We start from the raw sequence: 22,105 nt of genomic DNA on the forward strand, positions 1-22,105 counted from the left end.
ACTGTATTTCCTGTTCTGCCATCCAAAAACTTTTAACATCACTGTTACTTTTATGTTTATGTGAGACCTATCTTGAATATATATATATATATATATATATATATATATATATATATATATATATATATATATATATATATATATATATATATATATATATATATATATATATATATATATATATATATATATATATATATATATATATATATATATATATATATATATATATATAACAGTATACTGTGCTGTGCCACAATTATAGTATGCATTTCATAAAATATATCAGATTCATTATGTGCTATAACTTAATGTTTGAAGCAAATAGTGATGCTCCAAGGTGGTATGCAGCAATAGGTCTTCAATACCTCATTGTTGACTTTCTTTTCCATCAACACACCAGAAAATTATAATGAACAGTGACAATGGGAGACCTGGCATGGTGTACAGCAGGGGTAATTAATAGGTATGCTTCCAGTCATGAAAACATAAAAAGATCACTGGATGCAGTTCTCAGAAAACATTTATACATGACCCATCACAACAGAGATAAGAGAAAAAAAAATGTGAGAGAGAGAGAGAGAGAGAGAGAGAGAGAGAGAGAGAGAGAGAGAGAGAGAGAGAGAGAGAGAGAGAGAGAGAGAGAGAGAGAGAGAGAGAGAGAGAGAGAGAGAGAGAGAGAGACTGCCTTTGCCATCCATTACAAAATTCTCATTAACCCAAAATTACTCAAGTCTCAAATTAGCATCACACAACAAAACTACACCATGCAATTATTGTAAGTGACAGACACAAAACTATTTTTGTGGGCATCTATACATATGTAATAGTTACTACTAGCTGCAAATAAATATGTATTAAAAAAATAAAAAGACTGATACTATTGCATTTTCCAACTCTACAACTGTTTTCCCTTTATTATATAACAGCATTACTATTTAATCACTGGAAACATCATGCATCAGGCAGGAGTTTGCAATGAAGGCATTTATACCAAACATGTAAAACATCACCTGAAACTTAAAATAAAGGACAAGCTGTATATGCACTACAAAACTATATAGGTACAAAACTTTAGCTTTACTCGATGCCATCCTACTACATGTGTGGGAGATGGCTAGCTGTATGAGGACAAGACCAATTGATATAAACAGACAGATAAAAGTGTATAGATAATAAACTGCTTCTGCAGAATATTTGAAAATACAAAAGGTAAAAAGATAAAATATTACTGGGTATATTGCAAAGTGTAGAAATAATGGTGATGTAAGATTGCACCTGTAGCTTGTGAGCTTGAGGCATATGAAATTACACTGGGAACAAAATGGTCATGCAACTGTAAGTTTCTTCACAAAACTGCATTCACTTGAAAGAACCTTCACCATGCACATTTCACATTCTATTTATTTTTTTATTCCATGTATAGATACAAAAAAGGGAAAATTAAAGGTTTACAAAACTTACAATATTTGCTTTTGCTTATCATTTCTATTTAATTTCATTAACATGTAACTTTGATCTCTAGCACTTGTTCTTTAATCTAACAATCAATACATTCTTCTGTGCTAATAAAATCATACATATTGTACTTCACACATCATGTCAGGATGGATAAAACACACTACATTTTCATCCTTGGGAACAATTTGAGAAATGTATCACTTAAGTCATATTTCAAAATATTGATTTATCTTTTCCATTCATTATCAAATAGTTTTGGCATAAATATTTAAATCTACAAGGTAAAAATGACATTTGTTGTTAGTTTAAAATATCTAGAAATGTCATACCTATGAAATGATGCACAAATATTCTTCCAAGTTACCTATTTGTCAATCAACTTATCTGTCTGTTTATATACAGGGCTGACATGCACCTTAGAGGGGATTAGTTGGGGCAAGACATCATGCTTTGCCTCAATGTAGAAATAAAAATACAGGAAGTCCCAATTAATTTCATCCAATCCCTTTTCATCACCTTTGACAACATTCATGAAATTGGATGGCAATATTATTCCAACCCAGCCATACAGTGTGTGACCAGGCCTTAAAATAATTTACTTATGAACCAGGGTGACACCCACTTCAGGGTTAAGTACATAATGAGTTTTATATTTCTGGAAGGAGCAGAAAGACTTTTTGAATCTTCAATATTATCCCTTCACACTAAGTAAATGTTATCATTCCTTACCAAATGATCATGAAACCACTAAAATAATAATTTTGAAACTGGTTGTTTTATATACATCAACATTACAAAACAATGATGGTGAGGTCAACAACAAGAACAAATAATTAATTTGTGAACTCTTTCTATATGTACAATAAATTAAGAAATTAAATGTTAACCTAAGGATTGCACATTTATGTGGTCCTGTTTTGGGTTGCATGTGGAATGGATGCCACCATTTCCAGGATTAATTTATCACAGTCTACCAGCCTAACAGCAGCAACTATGAGAGTTAACCAACTCTTCCTGGCCATACCTCTGTAAATAACAGAACTTAAACTGTTAAAAAGAAAAATATTTATGTATATAAATATTTAGGGAAATGCTAACTGGATATGTAAAACAATTCAAAATATTCTAAACCTAAATATAATAAAATACTAGTAGCAGAGATTCATCTATGTTAAACTTATACTTTCTCCTCTCTCTTCCAATTACAGAACTGATATAAAATTAATTACTGAAATGACATGAAATTTTCACACTTTTGTGGGATCCTTCATAAATGTGGTTCAACCATTTCCAGACTTCTTCCATTAACAGGAAAAGCACACCCCTAAGATTATGAATCAGATAAAACCATAAACTCTAAGGCAGTTTGTACTTTTTAACTGTTATCTCCATTTTCTAAAGAACCATTGATGAGTTTCTTGGAATCAGGAAGGCCATTACTGATGCCATTAGCAATGTCTTCCTTAGTAATACCATTGCAGTGTGGCTCAGACCTCCCAGTGAAAAATGGATGGCTTTTGAAGTTTTGGTGCTCAGGTAGGGATAGTTGTTTGTCAGACTCAGCTATGTCACCTTTGATGGCTGTTATGAGCTCCTCTGAAAGTAAAGTGTGAAATCACGTCGGTATTACTGAAAACTTTCACATCCTCAAACAAAATTTGGAACTAAAAATTTCACATCCACTAATACCACAACATTTCTACCAAAAATGTCATAAAATCATTGAATATTAATTACAAGTATAAGATATCAATAGGTTCATTGAACTGCCATGCTTTCCTTCTTTTAATACCTAGAATTTTAATAGTAAAAAATATTAAAATAAATTACTTTCACAAGTAAAAATTACAATACACTACATATATTTTTTAGCACACACATTTTCTTTTAACTCTGTAACTTTTCAAAGCATTCAGACAATGGTCAATTACAAATCTTTACATTTCATGCTAACACACATGATATACTTTCACAAAAAGTAAAAAAAAAATACCTTAAAAAATAAGATAAAAAATAATAACTCACCCAAAGAGTTGAAGTTCTTCTCTCCTCTGATGTATCCCAGCATGATGACTTTCAGCTCAGACCCATAGAAGTCATCCTCAAAGACATGCATGATGTGTGTTTCCTGGAAGAGATAGATCTCCTGTGAGGTGTGCCATCAGCACACGTCACACACACACACACATCATGTTAGTAAGAGTTACCACCACCACCACCATCACCACCACCACTTCAACATCATGCAGTCCTGCACAAGAACATCTTCCTTACAGGTCAGTCAAACTACAGAGAAAATTACTTGGGATGTATTAATACTAAATGCAAAACTAATTTGTAGAAAACCCTTAAACCAATTTATAATATAGGCATTATAAAAGTAAAAAAGTATAAACAAAATAAAAATCAAGATATATTCAAGCAACATGCATGAAAAATCTATTACAATGTGTAAATATAATAAAACTTCTACTAGAGAAACCATAAGAGCATGTTTGCTTCAAGCATTAGCAATTATCAACTATAACAATAATAAAATGCAGAAAAATCATGCAATGGATAAAAAAAAAAAGTTGGTAAAGCACAAATCAAAAGTTATTAGTGGGCACCCCATGACTCCATATTAGTCTCTCAAGCAAACAAATGATGTTGTGCTAAGTTAAACAAACAGAAAGTGGAAGAACGTGTTCACATCAGTGCACATGTGCATCACTATGAACGTGATAATTTTTAACACTCCATGCCATTCTAGCTCACTGTGACAAATAATTTCCATTACAATAAAGTCATACAAAGAAGTACAGTGGTTTATTCCCCAAAGATTCCATGAATCAGCATCAAGACTCAAGTGGCAGCAAACCTACAAACCTGAATCAACATGACCTACTGCAAAAAATCCCTGATCACTGCATTGCCAAGACTAATACCTTCCTCTTTCCTTTAACCTTGAGAGTGACAGGAAGTGATGAAACAATGATCACACACACACACACACACACACAAACACACACACACACACACACACACACACACACCACACACACACACACACACACTGATTTCCTCTACAATAAAGTATTACTGTTTATATCCTATGGCCCTAGCAACACTTCCAGGAACCATCAGGTCAAAGAACTTCCTTACACATTAATCATAAATCAATAGGTTGGAATTCTGGGAAGAGCAACAAGGCAGCTCCAGCCATTTTCTCACCTTGACCTTAAGCATGCACTCTCTCTCTCTCTCTCTCTCCTCTCTCTCTCTCTCATCTCTCTCTCTCTCTCTCTCTCTCTCTCATACACAAAGACAGATTACACCTGAATTTATGAGTTTGTTTTATTCTGTGGGTGAGAGAGAGAGAGAGAGAGAGAGAGAGAGAGAGAGAGAGAGAGAGAGAGAGAGAGAGAGAGAGAGAGAGAGAGAGAGAGAGAGAGAGAGAGAGAGAGAGAGAGAGAGAGAGAGAGAGAGAGAGAGAGAGAGAGAGAGAGAGAGAGAGAGAGAGAGTATCTTGTCATACTATGTGCTGACTCATGCTGATCCAACATCCTATCCCTAGCATTCACAGCTGCTCATGGTGTGTGTGTGTGTGTGTGTGTGTGTGTGTGTGTGTGAGTGTGTGTGTGGTGTGTGTGTGAGTGTGTGTGTGTGTGTGTGTGTGTATTTACCTAGTTGTATAATACAGGGTTCAAGCAGGGCTCATAATGTCCTGTCTCCATTTCTACATTTATCCCAACATTTCCTTAAATTTATGCATGTTTGTGAAGTGTGTGTGTGTATGTGTGCGTGTGTGTACTTGCAATTCACCCTTATCATCATCATTACTGAACACCTGAGAAGATTATGCTATACTGAAGTTTCAATGATTTCTGTTCATAAGATTGCACAGTGTACCAAGTTGTGAAAATTCAAAGTATACATTCCAAAGTCTTCCTGGAGATATATGATTACAAAGATAGCATAGGTGGGCATATGTGAAAGTACGCAGACATAAGTAGGTTCATGTACAGCAAGGCAGATGAGATGGGTAGGTAGATATTTGTGTAATAAGCAAGCATGCAAAAAGTATACTTGAATACCTCCAAGAAAATTCATGGTCCTCATTCAGTCATTCCTGGTGACATGCCAACCTGTGCTAGACTGCTCAATAACTGATGAATTATTTATTGCCTGTCAAGGTCAACTGAGACAAGTCTCTCGTATGTGCCGCAATGTACCATGGCAACCAAGTTAATTGCAGTTCTTGAAACGGTGCACAAAAGTAAGACTGAATTACACACAAGGCCAAGTGTCTTCCTCATGTCAATATGCAGAATGATGGATAAATGCACCTTCTACTAATTCAGATTTGGTGTCGTACAATGAGATAATGGAAAACTCACCATGGATTTCTTTTCATTCTTATAATAAGGATTCCAGCCAATGCTCATGACCATTTTGTGGGTAGGGCCATTGTCCACCTTAGCCCAGCCATAGTAGATTCCTGTCTGGATCTCTGCTGGCAGCTGCTCTACAACATGCTCAGGAAAATTGGCTGTTGAAAAGAGGGGCTGGATGAATGATGATGAAGAGGATGACAGAACAGAATGGGTTAAAGAAAGAACAGAACAGAAAGGGTTAAACAGAACAGAACAGGTAGGATACAAATATATAAGAGCAATTCTTAATTTAAAAAGGAAAGCTAATATGAAGATAAGGATGAATAAGACAAGACTGTATGAGCAGCAAGCAAGAGGAAAGATGTGTTCACATTTGCACTCACTCTCTCTCTTTAATTTTATTGAACCTTTCTCTTTTATCTCTGTACTGCTCTGACTGCCTCCATAAGTAGACTGTATTGAGGGTATGACTGGATATGATGTTACATTGAATTTTGCAGTTAACACATTACCTAATGATTATCAATGAGCACCAGTCAGGTATGGATAATACATGTGCTTCTGGTATTTATTACTTGTAGTTTTTAGCCAAAATCTTTCTGCCAAAATCTTCATAAAGTAAAAAACTATTTTCACTACCAGCTGATTCATCAATTTTGGAGCTTTTTAGGACCATAACCCTTGTGGGTTACAGAAGCTACTGTATTTCTATAATTTTTTTTTCTCCATGTAATCAAATATGAGTAAAATATTTTCAAACAAATATGACTTGGTCACACTTTGTAACCTCAACATGAAGTCATTTATCACCACAATTGATTTGACCTTGTGGACTCGAGAAAATGAGGCTTTGATAAGAACCAAAACAGCTTAGAACAACAGACATGTAATTGTTGTCTGGCAAGCTGCCATTGAGAGAGAGAGAGAGAGAGAGAGAGAGAGAGAGAGAGAGAGAGAGAGAGAGAGAGAGAGAGAGAGAGAGAGAGAGAGAGAGAGAGAGAGAGAGAGAGAGAGAGGAGAGAGAGAGAGAGAGAGAGAGAGAGAGAGAGAGAGAGAGAGAGAGAGAGAGAGAGAGAGAGCTGACATTATGAGCATGAAACCTGATTTTGGAAATACTGTAATAAGTGTCATGATGATGATACCATCACACTTATGTCTATATGAAACTCTATATAATGGGTCATGCAAATTCTTTTATCCATTAATAACATTTAACTTAATTCAGAAAGTATGTCTATTTTCTGCTATTTTCCTAAATGACATACAGACAGGCAGTTCACACAGATATACAATTAGAACACAAAGCTAAGGCAGTTTCACCTTTACTATCCGGTAATTGCAATAAAATCTTGAGACAAATAAATAACTGTTCACATTTAAAGTAGACCAAGTTTCTTAAAATGTGTTGATAAGTAAAATACTTTTGAAGCATAAAGATAACCATGGGAAAAATGGTTGAAGAAGAAAATGATAATCCTCCTGAAAGTGAATAGGAGGAGATTCCAATCAGACTGGCTATTAGTGTGAAAAGAATCTTCATAATCATTTCTTGAAAAATAAATATATAAAATAAAATCCAAGTCATAGGAGAACGGAAACACAAAATGAAACATTACTGTGCATTGTGCACCACTGATTATAGAATTATGGATCCCCGGTGCCAGAGAGAGAGAGAGAGAGAGAGAGAGAGAGAGAGAGAGAGAGAGAGAGAGAGAGAGAGAGAGAGAGAGGGGAGAAATAACGATAAGAAACGCGCAATTCGGGTCAAGGAAAAGGGCTTCTAGTACAATCTGACAGACATCACTATGTAAACAGCTGGGCAGGTGAGCGCCGAGTTACTGAAAACGTACCGGTGGACAGAGCTGAGCAGACACCAGAGACCTCATAACCTCATCTCACCTGCCACACCACAGGCACGAAGTAGTTTATTTCACTCGTGTGCGTGAACCGGATAAAACCCCATAATCTTACAACGAGGATCATGTGTAATTGATATCTAATCTTAGTAGAAGAACGCACGCCGATGACGCAATGCCCATGTGAGGCACGCACGCACGCACGCACACACGGAAATCTCCACACTTTCTCGTTAGCTAGTCACACACCACCGCCGACTGCCGAGGCCTACATTCCCTCTCACCGCCTGAATCTCGCTTTACAGGTGAAAAAATAGTAAAAAAAAGATAAAAAGACAGCTAGCTCCACCACCTGCTTGTTTACTTAACGGTGTTTGTAACTGCGACCACTCTCTTCTCCCCCGCCAGGTAAAACTAGGACTAGTCTGGGGTAAGGTTATTGTTCAGGGGGTACTACATGACTTACCTGTAGGGATTCCCAGCTCCTTGGATCCCCTCCCGAAGCCTTTTACAACCGTGCCCACAGCGAAGTACGGTAGTCTACTCTTCATGGTGGCTCTCTGGTAACTGAATGAAAGCTGTCGTCTGCATCCCTCGCCCGCCACTCTCAGCTGGGAAAATTTACTGAACCATAATGTAATGTTTTTATATGTACATGAATATCTGAAAGTACTCTGTATCATTATGCTTCTGTGAATTGAGGTGGCTATGAAAATAACATTAAGGACAATTAATTCTTGTTATATGTGTACTGTATTTATTTATTATTTTTCTACGATATCTTATTAAATAAGTATACGTATTCATACACGCGAAGGACTGGTATAACTTTGTGTAGTAGGCTATTATTATTTTCCAGTATGTCGAGGACTATAGTTGTGTAAGTTGCATAAGAAAAAAATATCACGCGCGTCTTGCAATATTAATGTTACGCAAGGAATACTGGCTATGGTCAGGAATCTAAGATTTCCCACTGTTATAGGAGAGGTTGGCTTTAGTGGGCAACAGTGATAATTGTTTTATTTCGCAGCTAACAAATAAATCTGGTACAAAGATGAAGACGAGGAGCGGCAAAAAAGCCTGAATCACGAATCAAGGCTTGTGTAATTTGGGCGGAGTATCAACACCATGCTGTGCTTTCATTACGTAATATAAGCACTTACTACAACAGTTTGTTATGCTAAGACAACATAGAACATACGATTCATCTTGTCACGAGTCTCGACACCCTGCTTCTCAGTCTGCATGAAGGTCAGTCACAATAAACTATCTTATCTCCATCTAGGTATCAAAATATGACCTTCAGTTTGTGTCTATCAACTCATCTTCTGTAAGCTATGGTCTTAGATCTAGGAGAGAGGAGAGAGAGAGAGAGAGAGAGAGAGAGAGAGAGAGAGAGAGAGAGAGAATTTAGTCTTAATTCCGCAAATAGGACACATTTAACAACATTCACGTGTTATTCTATTTTCTTTATACTGCACATTGGATACAGCTTGGATCACACACGCCTAAGAATATCAAATGTCTTCTTTCTTTAAATTCAATCGAGGTGTAAGTTTTATCATTATTATTTATCATCAGTTTTCTTATCACCTTCGTAAACACGAATTTTTCTAAACACGAACATGCTTCTAAACACTCTTTAAAGATGACGAAGGAGAAAAGGAGCAGTACATACTAAAGACGTCGGCAGGAATTTTTATTTTTTATGTACGTGGACAAAATAAAAGAAATTATACATAATGTGCAGTGTTATAACATATCAAAATACATACAATCCAAATAAGCGTACACTTAAAAGTTTCAAGGGAAGGCAACAGTCCCCTTTGCCATCCCATTCGGACTCTCATGATGAGGAGGAGGAAGAAAAGAAAGTGCTGCACGAGAGGAAAATTCTTTGGTACTTCCCCTTTATCTCTTTAGGGATTTCACGCGGGAAGTTCCACTGATAACATGCCCCTGCCCTTTCCATGCCCTCAGCATTCTCACAACCAGGAAAAAAAAAAAAAAAAAAAAAAAACGAAACTACAAGAATTCACCTGCCGATCACAAGGTACAGCGGCACCGGCCAGTTATCACGCACTGGCTGTCACTTCAGTCTCTCACGCAGCAGACAGGAACTGTGTGTACGTAATGCCTTGACTGTGCTCTCTCCGCTCTGATGATGCATATTTTTCTTGTATTTCTAACCTACAAGTTGATAAATGATGATGGTAATAACAGTAGTGGCTGTCTATCGGCGTCGAAATTAGAGACCCAGATCTGAAACACCATTCCAGACAGATCTCGGCAATAGGGTGGGAAGGGCGATAGACGGGAACTTGTAGAAAATGCAGTAATATTTAATTATCTGTATTTGGACATTGAAAGTCAAGATTCTTACTAAAAATTTTATTAAAAACTGGACACATATGGACTTTTAATAATTAGAATAAAAAAAAATGTTAAGTGTGAGACCATTAAGAGTTTTCTCTTTTTGTAAGGCACATTCAAAGCTCATTAGTTAGGCTGTTAGCCACACCCTTCCTCTGCTGCCAGAAATACCACTATTATTTATGTTTGTCATGTACTACATAGCCACTCCCCCATGACATTGGTATCTCTACCCATGATCATTTTGGTTGCCCATCATGCAACAGGCAAAATTTATAAATCTGTTAACTTTTATCATAGTTGACACTTAAACTAATGGAAATTAATTTCCTAAGTAATTTGGATCTAGTGGCACCACCTGGGAACTGCCAACAAAACCTTTGTAATATAATGACACAATGTTTTATATAATTATAAGGAAATATTATGGAAGAAATGTATTAAAAAATTTGCTGACTTAAGATTGGTCAATGAAGATTTCTCCTTCAGATTTACAGTAACTGAATGTGCAGTAACATCTTACACCTGGTTAGCAAGGACAACACTATACACCTCAATGAGGGAAAAATATAAGTTTCAAGATGTGTCAAGTAAAAAAAAATTCCTTGGTCTTAACTTACACATATTGTACTTAAACTTCACAGCCATCAAGTTCCAAGCATACCACTGCTGTCATCTATGTGAAAAATGTTCTTCCAGCAGCTTGGTAACCTTTGAGATGTGATGGCATAAACAATGCTGCACATCACCATTGCTGTATTATCAATAACTGTGAACAGCCATGTAGAAATTTGGCTTCTTCAAATTCAGTTTCCCAAGCAGTGATCAATAACATGTTACACAGTTAGAAATAATGAAAGTAGAGTGTACTTTACATCTTAACATTTGTACATTTCCTACAAAACTCTGCTAATCAATTTATGACTGAATCCTTATACATATCATATAAATAATAAAATAATGATACTGGCTGGAAATGCATGCCCTACTGTTTTTCCCTTTCTTTTCTACTGTACAGTCTGAGGCCTAAGTTTGAGGACACAAGTCAAAACTGTGATGATCTTGACAGAAGAGCTATAAACAATAAAGAATGTCTGTAATTTTAACAGCAACCCTGATTTACAAAATCTCGGTAGCAAATACTCTATGCATCCCTGATTTTATGACCTCATCCATGTGGTATTGATGATGAAGAACAATGATCAAACAGGATGGCATATTTCTGGGATTGTTAAAAACAATAAATAATCTTAAATGTCAGACAACAAGTATCAGATATGGGCTGACTTGTGAATGAACATAACATGATCTGGTCTATAGATTCCTGACTATGTTCTTTTTAGCAACAATCATGGGTAAAATCAACCTAAAGAATCCTCAACATAAAGCCACCTTTTGTCCTCTTTAGTCCATTAAACTAAAGAACGACAGTAACTGTACATGCTACTAAGAAATTATTGTACCACCTATCTCTTTAGTCAAAAATTGTCTGTTTTGGCAGCTAGGATGACATATGTGCCAATTACACCCCATTATGACTAGATTCCTTCAACTGACTATAGTACAACAAAAATGGTGATCCTTGGCATTGCTAAAAAAAAAAAAAAAAAAAAAAAAAAAAAAAAAAAATGTGGATATCCGTGTGTGTGTGTGTGTGTGTGTACAAATATCTGTACAAAATAAATAACCTAAATACCTCAATAAATATATAAAACGAAGGCAGTCCATTGATGTAAGTGATTCATATTCACAATATCAGTCCCTGAGTGTCTGATACAAGTCAGCAAACTTTCCTTGCCTTGACTGTACATGAACATAGTAATGGAAACGCAGAGACTCGGGCATAACTTTCTAAATTCACAACATTCAAAACACAGAATTAAGTGGTTAGCCTAGACTATCTAAAGTTATGAAAATAACCTTCTTGGCAATCAGAGGAACATACTGTAAGGGAAAGATGAACTAAAGATAACTACTTCCCCAGTCAACTCTCATCATATATCTTACTAACAACCTTAAAAATTGAACATTACAAAACTGGCATCTATAAATATATAAAACTATCATTATTTACATAAGTAAAATAATAATAATAATAATAATAATAATAGTTATTGTAACCATTATTATAATAATGCCTAAAACCTTGTAAAAAAAAAAAAAAATGAACATTCATATTCAAAACATTAAAATGAAATACTCTAACAATTGCTCCACCATCATTTTCTTTTCATTATAATCTGGATTGGAATATTTTAAGTCACTGTCAGTTACATCTTTTTTCCATTAAGTCATGAGAGAACTTGAAACACTCATAAATACCACAAGCGTCATAATTTCCACTTTTCATTAAATATTTCAGTATACATTGACAGCATGCCCATGCCTCGGCTGTTCTCAAGCTTGAGCATCAAGTGTATCTCTATAAGCCTGCTTCTGATGCAAGATTTTTCAAGTTACTGCTTGAGAATTTGTTCTGTGTGTTATATTTCTTTCCTGATGATCACAGCAGTCAATATTATTAGTTCAGTAATCTAGATATCTCAACAAGCTGTGCTGCTTTGTGCAATTTGTCCATTAACTAAACTTCATTGGTTCTGATCCCCATGACATCTTCAGTCTATCATGGTGTCACAGCATACATTTCCTTTTGTGCATAGCATTAATATTGTTGGTCCCAAGATCCACAGAATTATAGACTATTTTTCACTTTCCTGACTGATAATGTCATGGTTTTCATATTTCACTACAAACTTCACTGTGTCTTCTCCAGAGATATAGACTTTTTCAAGATCATCAAAATAACAAGAATGCTACAAGAAACATTAAGAACACCATTTCTTTAAAGATGAGATTCTGTGTAAAAGACAAAATTAATTGTAATAGTGATACTCAAGCTACATCCTGTATCGCTGTTTTCTGTTTTCCTTTTGGTGTGATGTTGTACCAATGTCAATGACAGACTATAACAATGATCAACTTAATGATGAGTATTGCAAGACTGATGTAACCACAAAAAAACAAACTTATACCTAGTTCTGAAACAACTAGATTTGTTGAAAGATGAAAATATTACTAAACAGAATTTTTCATCATTTAAGAGAATGAAAACACTTAATCTTCCAGAGGGTCATGATCAACTTGTAGCATTTGATGGCTGCAAACATCATACTTGGTTACTAAGCACAGTGCGCAGGTAATCCACACACGGCTGCATTTCATCATGGTCAGAGCGACACTGCTCCACCCTGAAATATAAACAAGAAGAATATAGTTCATGTGATAATTTTTATATCACTAATAAGATATAATGTTAAAATGTGAAGAATTTCCTTGGTCTTAATGCAACCATTTCCTGTTTTTTGGTAAGAAATTGCTCACTAAAATTATGTGTTAAGAATTTACAAGTACTGATGCAAACCTCCAGGTCACAAGAGCCACACCCTAACTGGCCTTCCAGTGATTTCATCCTGTAGTTTCAGAGCTACATAACCATGAGATAACAACTCACTTCTTCAGCAAGCTCTCCAGTCGCTCAGGTAGCCAGTTAACCTTCTTCAGACCCTGGAGGCAGTGCTGGGCAAGGGTTTTGAAGCATGTACGTCGGCAGCTGTTGTGTTGCTGTGAATCCCAGATGGGAGTGGCACGCACATATGACCAGGCCAGCAGGGAGTAGTCCACAAGACTCACCCACTGCTCTGCCTCTACCAACTGGTTGCACTGCTCTAACAAGGTCCTCTGTAAGTGGGTAAGATCCGTGAGACTGGTATTGTGGTACACATGCTTACATTTCACATCACAAATCATCAAATTCACATGTAAAAAAATCTAAATATCATTACACCTACTGTATCAAACACTTGCATCTTCTTTAAATTTACCTTAAAGCTTGCAAGATGTGGGGCTGCCTTGTTATAAGCAGGTGAATCGGTCTTGGAGGTAAGCCTTGAAATTGGCAGGGACTTGAATACACATTTTTTCTGGAGATTTAATTTCTCTTCCATCTCTTTCAGATCTGGTTGAGGCAGGATGTCAGAAACTTCATCTGCGAATGAGAAGAGAGAGCAAAATAGAGGCCAGTAGCAATTCATCTTCAGAGAGAGAGAGAGAGAGAGAGAGAGAGAGAGAGAGAGAGAGAGAGAGAGAGAGAGAGAGAGAGAGAGAGAGAGAGAGAGAGAGAGAGAGAGAGAGAGAGAGAGAGAGAGAGAGAGAGAGAGAGAGAGAATTTTAGCAACTGACAATAACAAATTACCATAAGGTGACTGTAATTAATCCACTAGTCACTGGATCCTCGATATTCACTTTTAAGAGCAAAATGTTCAGCAACAGACAGCTGGAACAGAAGTCAGAAACAAATGTGCGAATGGGAAAGAGTTTTCTAAGGTGAAAATAAAGTACTGATACAAGTGAACATAGAATTTTCAGAAACAGGAACAAGGAAATATAGACAATTCAAAACCATAAAACTCTTGGGAACCAGATACAAGACACAGTAACACTCAGCTTCATAGCACAAGTACCTTTTAGTTCTGGGTGTCTATTCAGTACATGACTTAGCACCTCCACCAACTGGTTTTGGGAAAGGCCCTTGATAGCCACCTCAGGGGGAGACTGTGCAGGAGAGACTGTCAGGCTCCTACACTTCTTCAAAATTGGAGACATCTGCATCATTCTCTGATGAGTAAAAATAATTAAATGAATCAAGTGTATTATGTCATTACTATGAATTGGACTAATGACACTAGTAAGTACCTGATTCAATGCCCTATCAAAAAACTTGTCAAACACAATCCTGGTCACAATAAGTTATAAAACAGGAAACATCTATACAACTAGGCAGTGTACCAAGGCCCTTTTTTCCCCAACTTTCTGTATGCAACATATGGACAACTTCTTATCTTTGACCATCTTAGATAGTCCAAGAAAGCCACTGATATAAAAAAAATTACTTAAACCTTGATTCTGAAAACACTAGGACACTTAAGGCAACAATGTAGCATAATAATGGAGCAGTATTGTATGCTGACCATTACTTGCAGTACAAATCTGCAGACATATTTATTTCTTAAAATGATAGTTATATTCATGAGACAGAACATCTTTCATTTACCTAAGAGTGTAATAATAGCACAACACACCTGTCTACTCTCTAGAATCTCCTTTGGTGAAGCATCAGACAGTTGCAGGCGCTTTCTGGGTGAAGAACGAAGGACAATCAAGCCTTTGGTAGGAGATCTCTTGATAGGAGTCTTGTCTGTTCGCTTGATGGGACTTTCAATGGGTATAGGGGACCACTCAATGGGTAGTGATCTCCTCCCTCTCTCTCTGATGATCAGCTCATCAGGTGAGGGTGTTGGGGATAGATATGAGGATGGGAGATTGACTGTAGCTGACCAAGTGAGGTTGTCCACATTGCCTGCAATATTTCAGTCACATTTTGTTTCATTTTCAACCTTCAATTTTTTTTTTTTTTTTATTTCCCAACCCTATGTGATATTCCATTTGGCAGACAGCTACTTGCACAACCTAGGAATGAATGTTTGAAAGGAGATTAAAGCAACAGAGATTTAAGTAGCTGTAGTCACATAATGAAGCAACACCAAGAGACCCACAGATTCCACCATCACCTGTAAGATCATGTTTGAATGGCTAATATGAAAGGATACCAACTGTAGAAGTTGAAAATGTTAAACAAGGAGTAAGGCATGAGACACCACAATAGTAACTTTAAGCAGTCATAAATAAAGCTCGTGTCATGTGTCCCTTTTCACTATTCTCAGCCCCTTGGCCCCACCTAGTTCCTGCCATCCTGCTATGCATTCAATATCACTCACCTGGTTGGCTATCCTGCTATTTTGGCCAATCAAGCATGCAAGGAGAAGAATACTTGTGAAATACCAGAGTGGCTCAAGTCTGCAGGCAAGCCAGTCCCTTGGAAGCAGTTAGTTAGGGTTTGGCAGGAAGGACTGAGTTTTGTACCTTGTACAGGACCAAAAGATAGAAGCAGGTTGTATTAGCAGCACGTTACACAAGAGTAGGTAGTTAGTGTCTCACCTGGAGAGGTCTGGTGAAGGGTGATTGTGGTGGAACGAGGCAGTTCTTCTAAAGCCCCTCGCGTGCGGTGAGCTACAGGCTCCCCTGTTGCCCCTCCATTGCCCTCAGCCATCCTACTAGTCAGGCCTGCACGAGGAACCTACACCACCCAAAACTTCCCTCCACGGATCAGATGACACGTAGCAGCAGTGTTTATCTGACAGCATACAGCTACACATACACCTTGTCAATCACTACAACACATCGTGAGGCACGCCGCCACCAACACTTCCTGGGTTCCTGATGGCGCCTCTCTCTCTCTCTCTCTCCTCTCACAACCACTTGTTGCTACTCCCCTGATTTACCACAAGCTGACGTCCATATCTTACGTTACTCCCAAGCGGGGTTATCTTTCAGGGTGTGTCACGACCTGCGTGCACGGTGAGTTCCAGGTTCAAGGCAGCCAGCGGGTTTAAATGGAAAAGGTAAACAATGGTTGGAAGGGTGATGCCATGCCAGGGACGCGCCGCTTTCCCGCCAAACACTCGTCTTGCTTCCACCAACCACACTCGCCACCGGCTGGGAATGGTGACGTAGGAAAGTATTCTAGCCAACCAGAGTACGTGTCATCCGGCATCCCGTGACGTATGGAGTTCGCGACCAATCACGCTCGGAATGGGCTAAGGTATGATGGGTATTTAAAAACAGAACAGGTATAAAATTTTTTGGAGATTGATTGATGATTTTATTGCAATTGTTGTTTCATGTTATTTTAATCAACCCTTTCTATAACATCAACAATAACGAAATACGCATTGTTGTATTTATTTGCACATTGTATATTATGATCGTAAATATAAAATAATAACAATGTCCAAGTTAAAGCAGTGCGATATATGTAAATGAATAGTTTTATAAATAAATACATAAAATAGGCAGGTAAGTCACTAGTTACCTACCTAACTAACAAATATGATCTATTGGTTTTATTGCAATCTTAACGTAAAACATCTTTAACATCCATCTATTAAGGCATACATTTCGTGCACTGCATAAAACCCTCCTTGTGTACTAAGTGTGTGTTCTTTTCAAGTGCCAGGGGAAGGTAGCATATGTGGACATCGCTTCTGGAACATGAGTAGCAGATGTATACAGTCAGCAGTCGTTGTGAAGGTAGGTCTGATAGAAACCCGAGCAAGCGATGCAGCCTGCGGTGCTGTGGTAGTTGGGCTGGGCATCGCTGGGGTCGGTCCGATGCCAGATGACAAGAGGGCCGCGGGTGACAGTGGTAAGCGGAGACTGCACACCGTCATTGAAAGGGAACGCAGTAGTGATTTTTCTTACAAGGGAGTAAGTTTAGCAATCAGCTAGGTGTTTTAATGTAATGATTATTATAATACCTTTCAAGAGAGTGGAGGCTGTACCAAGAAAAAGAGGCGGAGGACATAGTGGAGCAGGATGTATATATAGAGTGTGAGCATGGCTTCCACAAACCAGAGTAAACAAGGGCTTGGGTCAGTAGTAACCACTCCACTTTCAGCACTATGAGACTCACATTTACTGGCACTGTTAAGGGTCCTGTTAACGTTAGATTATTTTAATACACTACGACCTATACATCCATATACGCATGTATCACAGCTAAGAAAAATGTTACACACTCATGTACGTACAATATACCATACATCTTCCCCTCCGTCGTGGTTATAACACATAGTAATTCATGGGCGTGATACAGGCACATGTTGACTTAACCGTTACTGACCGTGACTGGGCTGCGTAGCTTTTTTACCTGTATGGTTGCCAGCGAGGCGAAGGGCGCAAAGTTGGTATCCAGTTGGCAGTAAAGAGAGAGCGTCGCCAGGGGATTATTGACAGCGGCCGCCGATCGGCCCACAGGTAGACGATACAAGTCGTTGGGGCAGCCCACGAAGGAGGGACCCGCCACACGCAGGGTTGTGCTGCACTTATTCTGCAAGGGAGGAACGTTAACGGTGGGCAGAAGAGGAGAGAACATACTCTCTCTCCCTCTCTCCCACTGACGATTATTTTTATCTAATCATCATCATCGACGCAATATTTTGAACGGATATTATATAGTACTACCGAAGTGAATATTTTGAATAACAAACAACAGATGGTAGCGAAAGTTCCGAAAAATAGCTATCATATTAAAAAAAAATAGATCTTGGAATTACTGCAAGGATGAGTAAACTCTGCGAGAGGGAACCAGTTACTGCCTCTTAAAAGGGGAAAAAAAAAAAAAAAAAAAATCAGGTGAGAGATCGTTCACCTCCCTAGAGACTCGAAATCTGTCAGCACGACCCACATCAGCGCTGTTCCACTGGTGTTGACGAGCTCCAGTTTACTTGCTCACGTCAAAGGTACGATGAAAACACCTTGATTTGATGTACGAGTAGGTGTCTGTTACCCATTAATGGTTATCTGCTGTCAGTAAAAAAAAAAAATAAAAATAAATAAATAAAAAAAATACTCTCCCAAGACATGAAGAAACTTGAAGAAGCGAAAACAGGAGAGAGCTTAGGCTTGCCACTAATCATACTTATATTCTGATCAACGTTTTCATCCGATGGTTCAAATTGTTCTGTGCCTGTGTTACGCATGAGAAAGCCCAGTCCACTGCGAGGCGCACATCCGAGAAAGGTATATGATAATACATCTCCGCCCATCTCCATGTTTGTTTATCGTTTTATACTGCATAATCTATGCCATCACCCATCAATCCGTTGGAAAGGGAAAAAGTATATAAAGCAGAAGTAAAGATACAACATACTACTAATAATGTGATGCCGCTCACCACTATTAACAAATATGAAAAAAAAAAATAGGGTGGCAAAGACCACAAGAAGCTAAATTTTGGGAAAAACTTGTTAATGCTCTCTACAATATGAAGACAAAAGAACTGTCAGAGAGCGATAAAGTATTCGAGACGTCTGGATACTCCCCTCCTGGAGTTTTCCTCTTGTGTTTGCGTTTACAGGAAAAATAGAGCCTGATTAAGTGCTTTGAAAAAAAAAAAAAAAAAATGCGGATTCCCTACTGTAAAAAGAAACCAAGAAAACTCCGGATGGAATATGGTAAAGTTCTTGAATTGTCTTGACACTCCTCCCCGGAATCAGTCCAATGCAATTTCTTTGGCGGGTATATCTGGCATCTCCACTTTGTGTAAATTCGTGTTGCGTACTCTGTGTGCAAGATGGTGTCAACAATGCAAGGATGAGAATAGGCCCATATTTGTTCTTTCATCACGACTATTTTCAAAGGCCACATGTATGATTAGCTGAGTTCTCAAGACTATTTCTCCTGTTAATAAGGTAGAAATTTTGTCATTAGTACCGTAAAAATGACTATTAAAAACCGTGTCACTTCAAGTAGACCAATTTGAAAGTAGTGGACGAGGGGCAGATGTGTTTCAGAATAAGGTCCTATATACTGTAGTGTTTCTCATCCTTGACGTCAACATTACGGTAGCGGCTGAAGGGGATGTGTGGGGGGGAGGAGTTACATAAGTTGGCCGGTTGCATTTATTTTATCCTGCACTAACTACTCACCTTTTCCTTCCTGAAACAGATGCCGTAGTCAAGGCCAGCCAGGTAGAAGCCACCGTAGTTAAAACTCTGCACAACGCCTGAATTCCCTGTCAGGTATTGCCCACACCCGCCAGGAACTGTAATTGAGTATGCTGGGTATGCTGTTTGGACCTGGCAGACTCACGTGGTGTGTGTGTGTGTGTGTGTGTCGCTCGTGAATTACTGAAAATTACGCAAACATAGACACAGTGGTATCAAACACTTTATATATTCATAAGCCGTGTTTGGAATTCATTTGCGGAGAAGAAAATGCATCTTGAGCACAACTCTACTCGTGGCTAACTGTAATCAGCTTGAAACTAATTTACTAGAAAAAAAATAATAATAAAATTATGGTCACTGTACTCGAATACAAGATAACAAAAACAACAACAAAACGGTCTTCATAATAGCTGGTGAGTTATTGTGTTCGCCTAGAAAAAGAGGTGGTATCTTGCTAACCTTTATGGGCACACTCGATCATGGTCACCCTGATTCTGAAGAGTCTGCGAAAGGAAGAGGCGCCCGTCACCATCCGGAGCACCGTGGAGTCTGGTCCCTCCGCCACATCCAAGTAAACTGTCACACCAAGGATGGAAAGGAAACGATGGATGGAAACTTACCATCTCAAATTACACAGGAAATTATACGCATTGTATGTTTCTTTAAATTATTGTTTTATCTGTTACAAGTATACGTGATATATGAGGACATTACATTTCTTTAAAACCTAAAAGGGAATCAATGAATAGCAGGGATGTGATCATAGAGACTCACAGTGCCAATCTGAAGGAGCAGAGCCACACAGGAACTTGAACTTGCGCTCACCCTCGACAGTGAACTGGTCCGTGATACAATGACCTGCGGCGGGAGGACGGCGGAAGGAGAAAACAAGGAACGAGAAAGGCATAAATCTGTAGATAAAATTGTTATGACTTTTTCATTTTCATTTATCTCTTTCATCTTATCGCCATATTCATGACAGACAATGAAGACAATTTGTTTAATAGATGAACTGATAAAAGCTTTAAGTCGCGAGAGGTTTGCCTTACCGAACTGATCTGGCGGAAAGGTGTCGAAGGTCTCGAAGTCGAGGCGCAGCTGGCAGACTCCCGGTGTGTGGGAAACAGTCATGATACACATGCGGGCGTCGTTGTATGTGGAGGGGTAACCGGGGCTCAACAGGTACGTGCCGTTAGCCCATGTGGTGCCTCCGCAGGTTATCTCCTCTGGTGATTTGGAATGCATTTTATCTGTTTACAAAGAGTCGTTCGGCAAGAGAGATCTAAAATGTCAAGATCAATTTGATTTATTAAAGTAAGTCAGTGTTTCCCTTTTCGTGATTCAGTCTAGTGTTTTCATCTTTTCTTTCAATTATCATTTCCTTTGTTCGATTTAGGAGATGAATTTGCTATCACATAAAGAGAAAAGGTTGTTCCGAGGACTTGGTTCATGATATAGTAGACACTGATTCACGAAGGTTACTGTGCTGAAATGGAAAATCATCACCTTGATAAAAGACGAGTGCGTGCTGGAGATGCTTCTTATATACTCAGTATTACTCACTGTAACAGCAGACCCCAAAGCCTTCAGCGCAGGCACCCAACCCTTGGCCACTCCTCTCCCGGCACTGTCTGGCCGTGTAGCATGTACCAGATTTTGACCCTACGCGACAATGCAAGTTGGCAAATTTGATGATGGTCAGGATGGGCACTGCAAAGGATGGACAACCTATTCAGAATGAAATCTCGAGCATCGGCATTTTATTATATTGTGCACACAGAGACAGGTCGTAAGATACAGGTCAAAGAGAAGGTATCTACGATTATAATAAAAGAGAGGTGAACGTACGTAATATTCTGTTGACACGGCTTCTTCCCTTTGCTTCAGTTGTGTTCCCCGAGAGCCTTGCGGTCCAGTGCTGGCGTGTATCCTCCACACTTCCTGCTGGTGAGGGAAACACAGAGAGAGTGCATGACTGAAGCATGAAAACAACCAGTGGACGGAAAGGATGAAGTAGCGAGATAGAGAGACATCATGGATAAATTAATCATAACTGAATACCAACGACAAACTGTTACGGGAGGGAATGAAGAGATTACCACTTGATATTACTATATGAGGGATTGTTTTTCCTACCATTACCCTCACCGGCCATTACCACCACAGCTACTACCACTACTGCTCACGTGCGCCATCGTAGACGGTAGCTCCACTCACATCAGCTACAACCACAGCAACCACCAACACTACCACCACCTGCATGGTTGTAAAGCTAAGACTGGGAGAAGTTTGCTTGTGTACTCTTAAAAGTTACCGAGGAAGTGAGTCTCTCTCTCTCTCTCTCTCTCTCTCTCTCTCTCTCTCTCTCTCTCTCTCCATATATATACATACATAATAGCGGCTCATCTTGAAT

General features: G+C 38.4%; 3 protein-coding genes and 1 long non-coding RNA gene across 6 annotated transcripts; 1 reads left to right on the plus strand and 3 right to left on the minus strand.

Annotated features, from left to right (window-relative positions):
* Positions 1-612: 612 nt before the first annotated feature.
* Positions 613-8,317, minus strand: LOC135110568 (riboflavin kinase-like). 2 transcript variants are annotated; one of them, XM_064023019.1, is made up of 4 exons: positions 8,160-8,317; positions 5,841-5,992; positions 3,487-3,589; positions 613-3,057 (listed from the first exon to the last, which is right to left on the minus strand). In XM_064023019.1, the coding sequence occupies exons 1-4, from the start codon at positions 8,242-8,244 to the stop codon at positions 2,837-2,839; spliced, it is 561 nt and encodes a 186-aa protein (XP_063879089.1). In that variant the 5' UTR covers positions 8,245-8,317; the 3' UTR covers positions 613-2,836. The 2 variants fall into 2 exon arrangements, with proteins under 2 accessions (XP_063879089.1, XP_063879088.1); XM_064023018.1 differs by having other exon boundaries at positions 3,487-3,607.
* Positions 8,318-10,069: 1,752 nt separating this feature from the next.
* Positions 10,070-16,764, minus strand: LOC135110567 (uncharacterized). The gene is made up of 6 exons (XM_064023017.1): positions 16,121-16,764; positions 15,205-15,482; positions 14,587-14,740; positions 13,948-14,111; positions 13,578-13,804; positions 10,070-13,314 (listed from the first exon to the last, which is right to left on the minus strand). Exons 1-6 carry the CDS (start codon positions 16,230-16,232, stop codon positions 13,233-13,235), a joined length of 1,017 nt encoding a protein of 338 aa, XP_063879087.1. The 5' UTR covers positions 16,233-16,764; the 3' UTR covers positions 10,070-13,232.
* Positions 13,676-14,284, plus strand: LOC135110570 (uncharacterized). The gene is made up of 2 exons (XR_010273316.1): positions 13,676-13,814; positions 14,080-14,284. It is a non-coding gene; the product is annotated as an uncharacterized LOC135110570 (long non-coding RNA).
* A 319-nt stretch (positions 16,765-17,083) lies between the features above and the next one.
* On the minus strand, positions 17,084-21,995 carry LOC135110566 (uncharacterized). Of its 2 annotated transcripts, none has more exons than XM_064023016.1 (9): positions 21,879-21,995; positions 21,541-21,633; positions 21,256-21,402; positions 20,742-20,918; positions 20,467-20,550; positions 20,152-20,268; positions 19,672-19,787; positions 17,892-18,071; positions 17,084-17,398 (listed from the first exon to the last, which is right to left on the minus strand). In XM_064023016.1, exons 1-9 carry the CDS (start codon positions 21,952-21,954, stop codon positions 17,255-17,257), a joined length of 1,134 nt encoding a protein of 377 aa, XP_063879086.1. In that variant the 5' UTR covers positions 21,955-21,995; the 3' UTR covers positions 17,084-17,254. The 2 variants fall into 2 exon arrangements, with proteins under 2 accessions (XP_063879086.1, XP_063879085.1); XM_064023015.1 differs by having other exon boundaries at positions 21,541-21,636; positions 21,879-21,979.
* Positions 21,996-22,105: the final 110 nt, after the last annotated feature.

The sequence above is a fragment of the Scylla paramamosain genome, chromosome 20, assembly GCF_035594125.1.
Source record: "Scylla paramamosain isolate STU-SP2022 chromosome 20, ASM3559412v1, whole genome shotgun sequence".
NCBI classification, from domain to species: Eukaryota; Metazoa; Arthropoda; class Malacostraca; order Decapoda; family Portunidae; genus Scylla; species Scylla paramamosain.

Bases quoted from the DNA above. Each gene is read 5' to 3' on its own strand.
- LOC135110568 (XM_064023018.1), bottom strand. From the start codon at position 8,244: ATGAAGAGTAGACTACCGTACTTCGCTGTGGGCACGGTTGTAAAAGGC. The intron at 5,993-8,159 runs GTAAGTCATGTA...TCTTTTCAACAG, and splicing joins GGAGCTGGGAATCCCTACAG to CCAATTTTCCTGAGCATGTT. The intron at 3,058-3,486 runs GTGAGTTATTAT...CTTTACTTTCAG, and splicing joins GAAGAACTTCAACTCTTTGG to AGGAGCTCATAACAGCCATC.
- LOC135110567 (XM_064023017.1), bottom strand. From the start codon at position 16,232: ATGGCTGAGGGCAATGGAGGGGCAACAGGGGAGCCTGTAGCTCACCGC. The intron at 15,483-16,120 runs GTGAGACACTAA...GAAATATTGCAG, and splicing joins CCTTCACCAGACCTCTCCAG to GCAATGTGGACAACCTCACT. The intron at 14,112-14,586 runs GTACTTGTGCTA...TCTCATTCGCAG, and splicing joins TAGACACCCAGAACTAAAAG to ATGAAGTTTCTGACATCCTG.
- LOC135110566 (XM_064023015.1), bottom strand. From the start codon at position 21,954: ATGCAGGTGGTGGTAGTGTTGGTGGTTGCTGTGGTTGTAGCTGATGTG. The intron at 21,403-21,540 runs GTACGTTCACCT...CATCCTTTGCAG, and splicing joins CCGTGTCAACAGAATATTAC to TGCCCATCCTGACCATCATC. The intron at 20,551-20,741 runs GTAAGGCAAACC...CTCCCGCCGCAG, and splicing joins CTTTCCGCCAGATCAGTTCG to GTCATTGTATCACGGACCAG.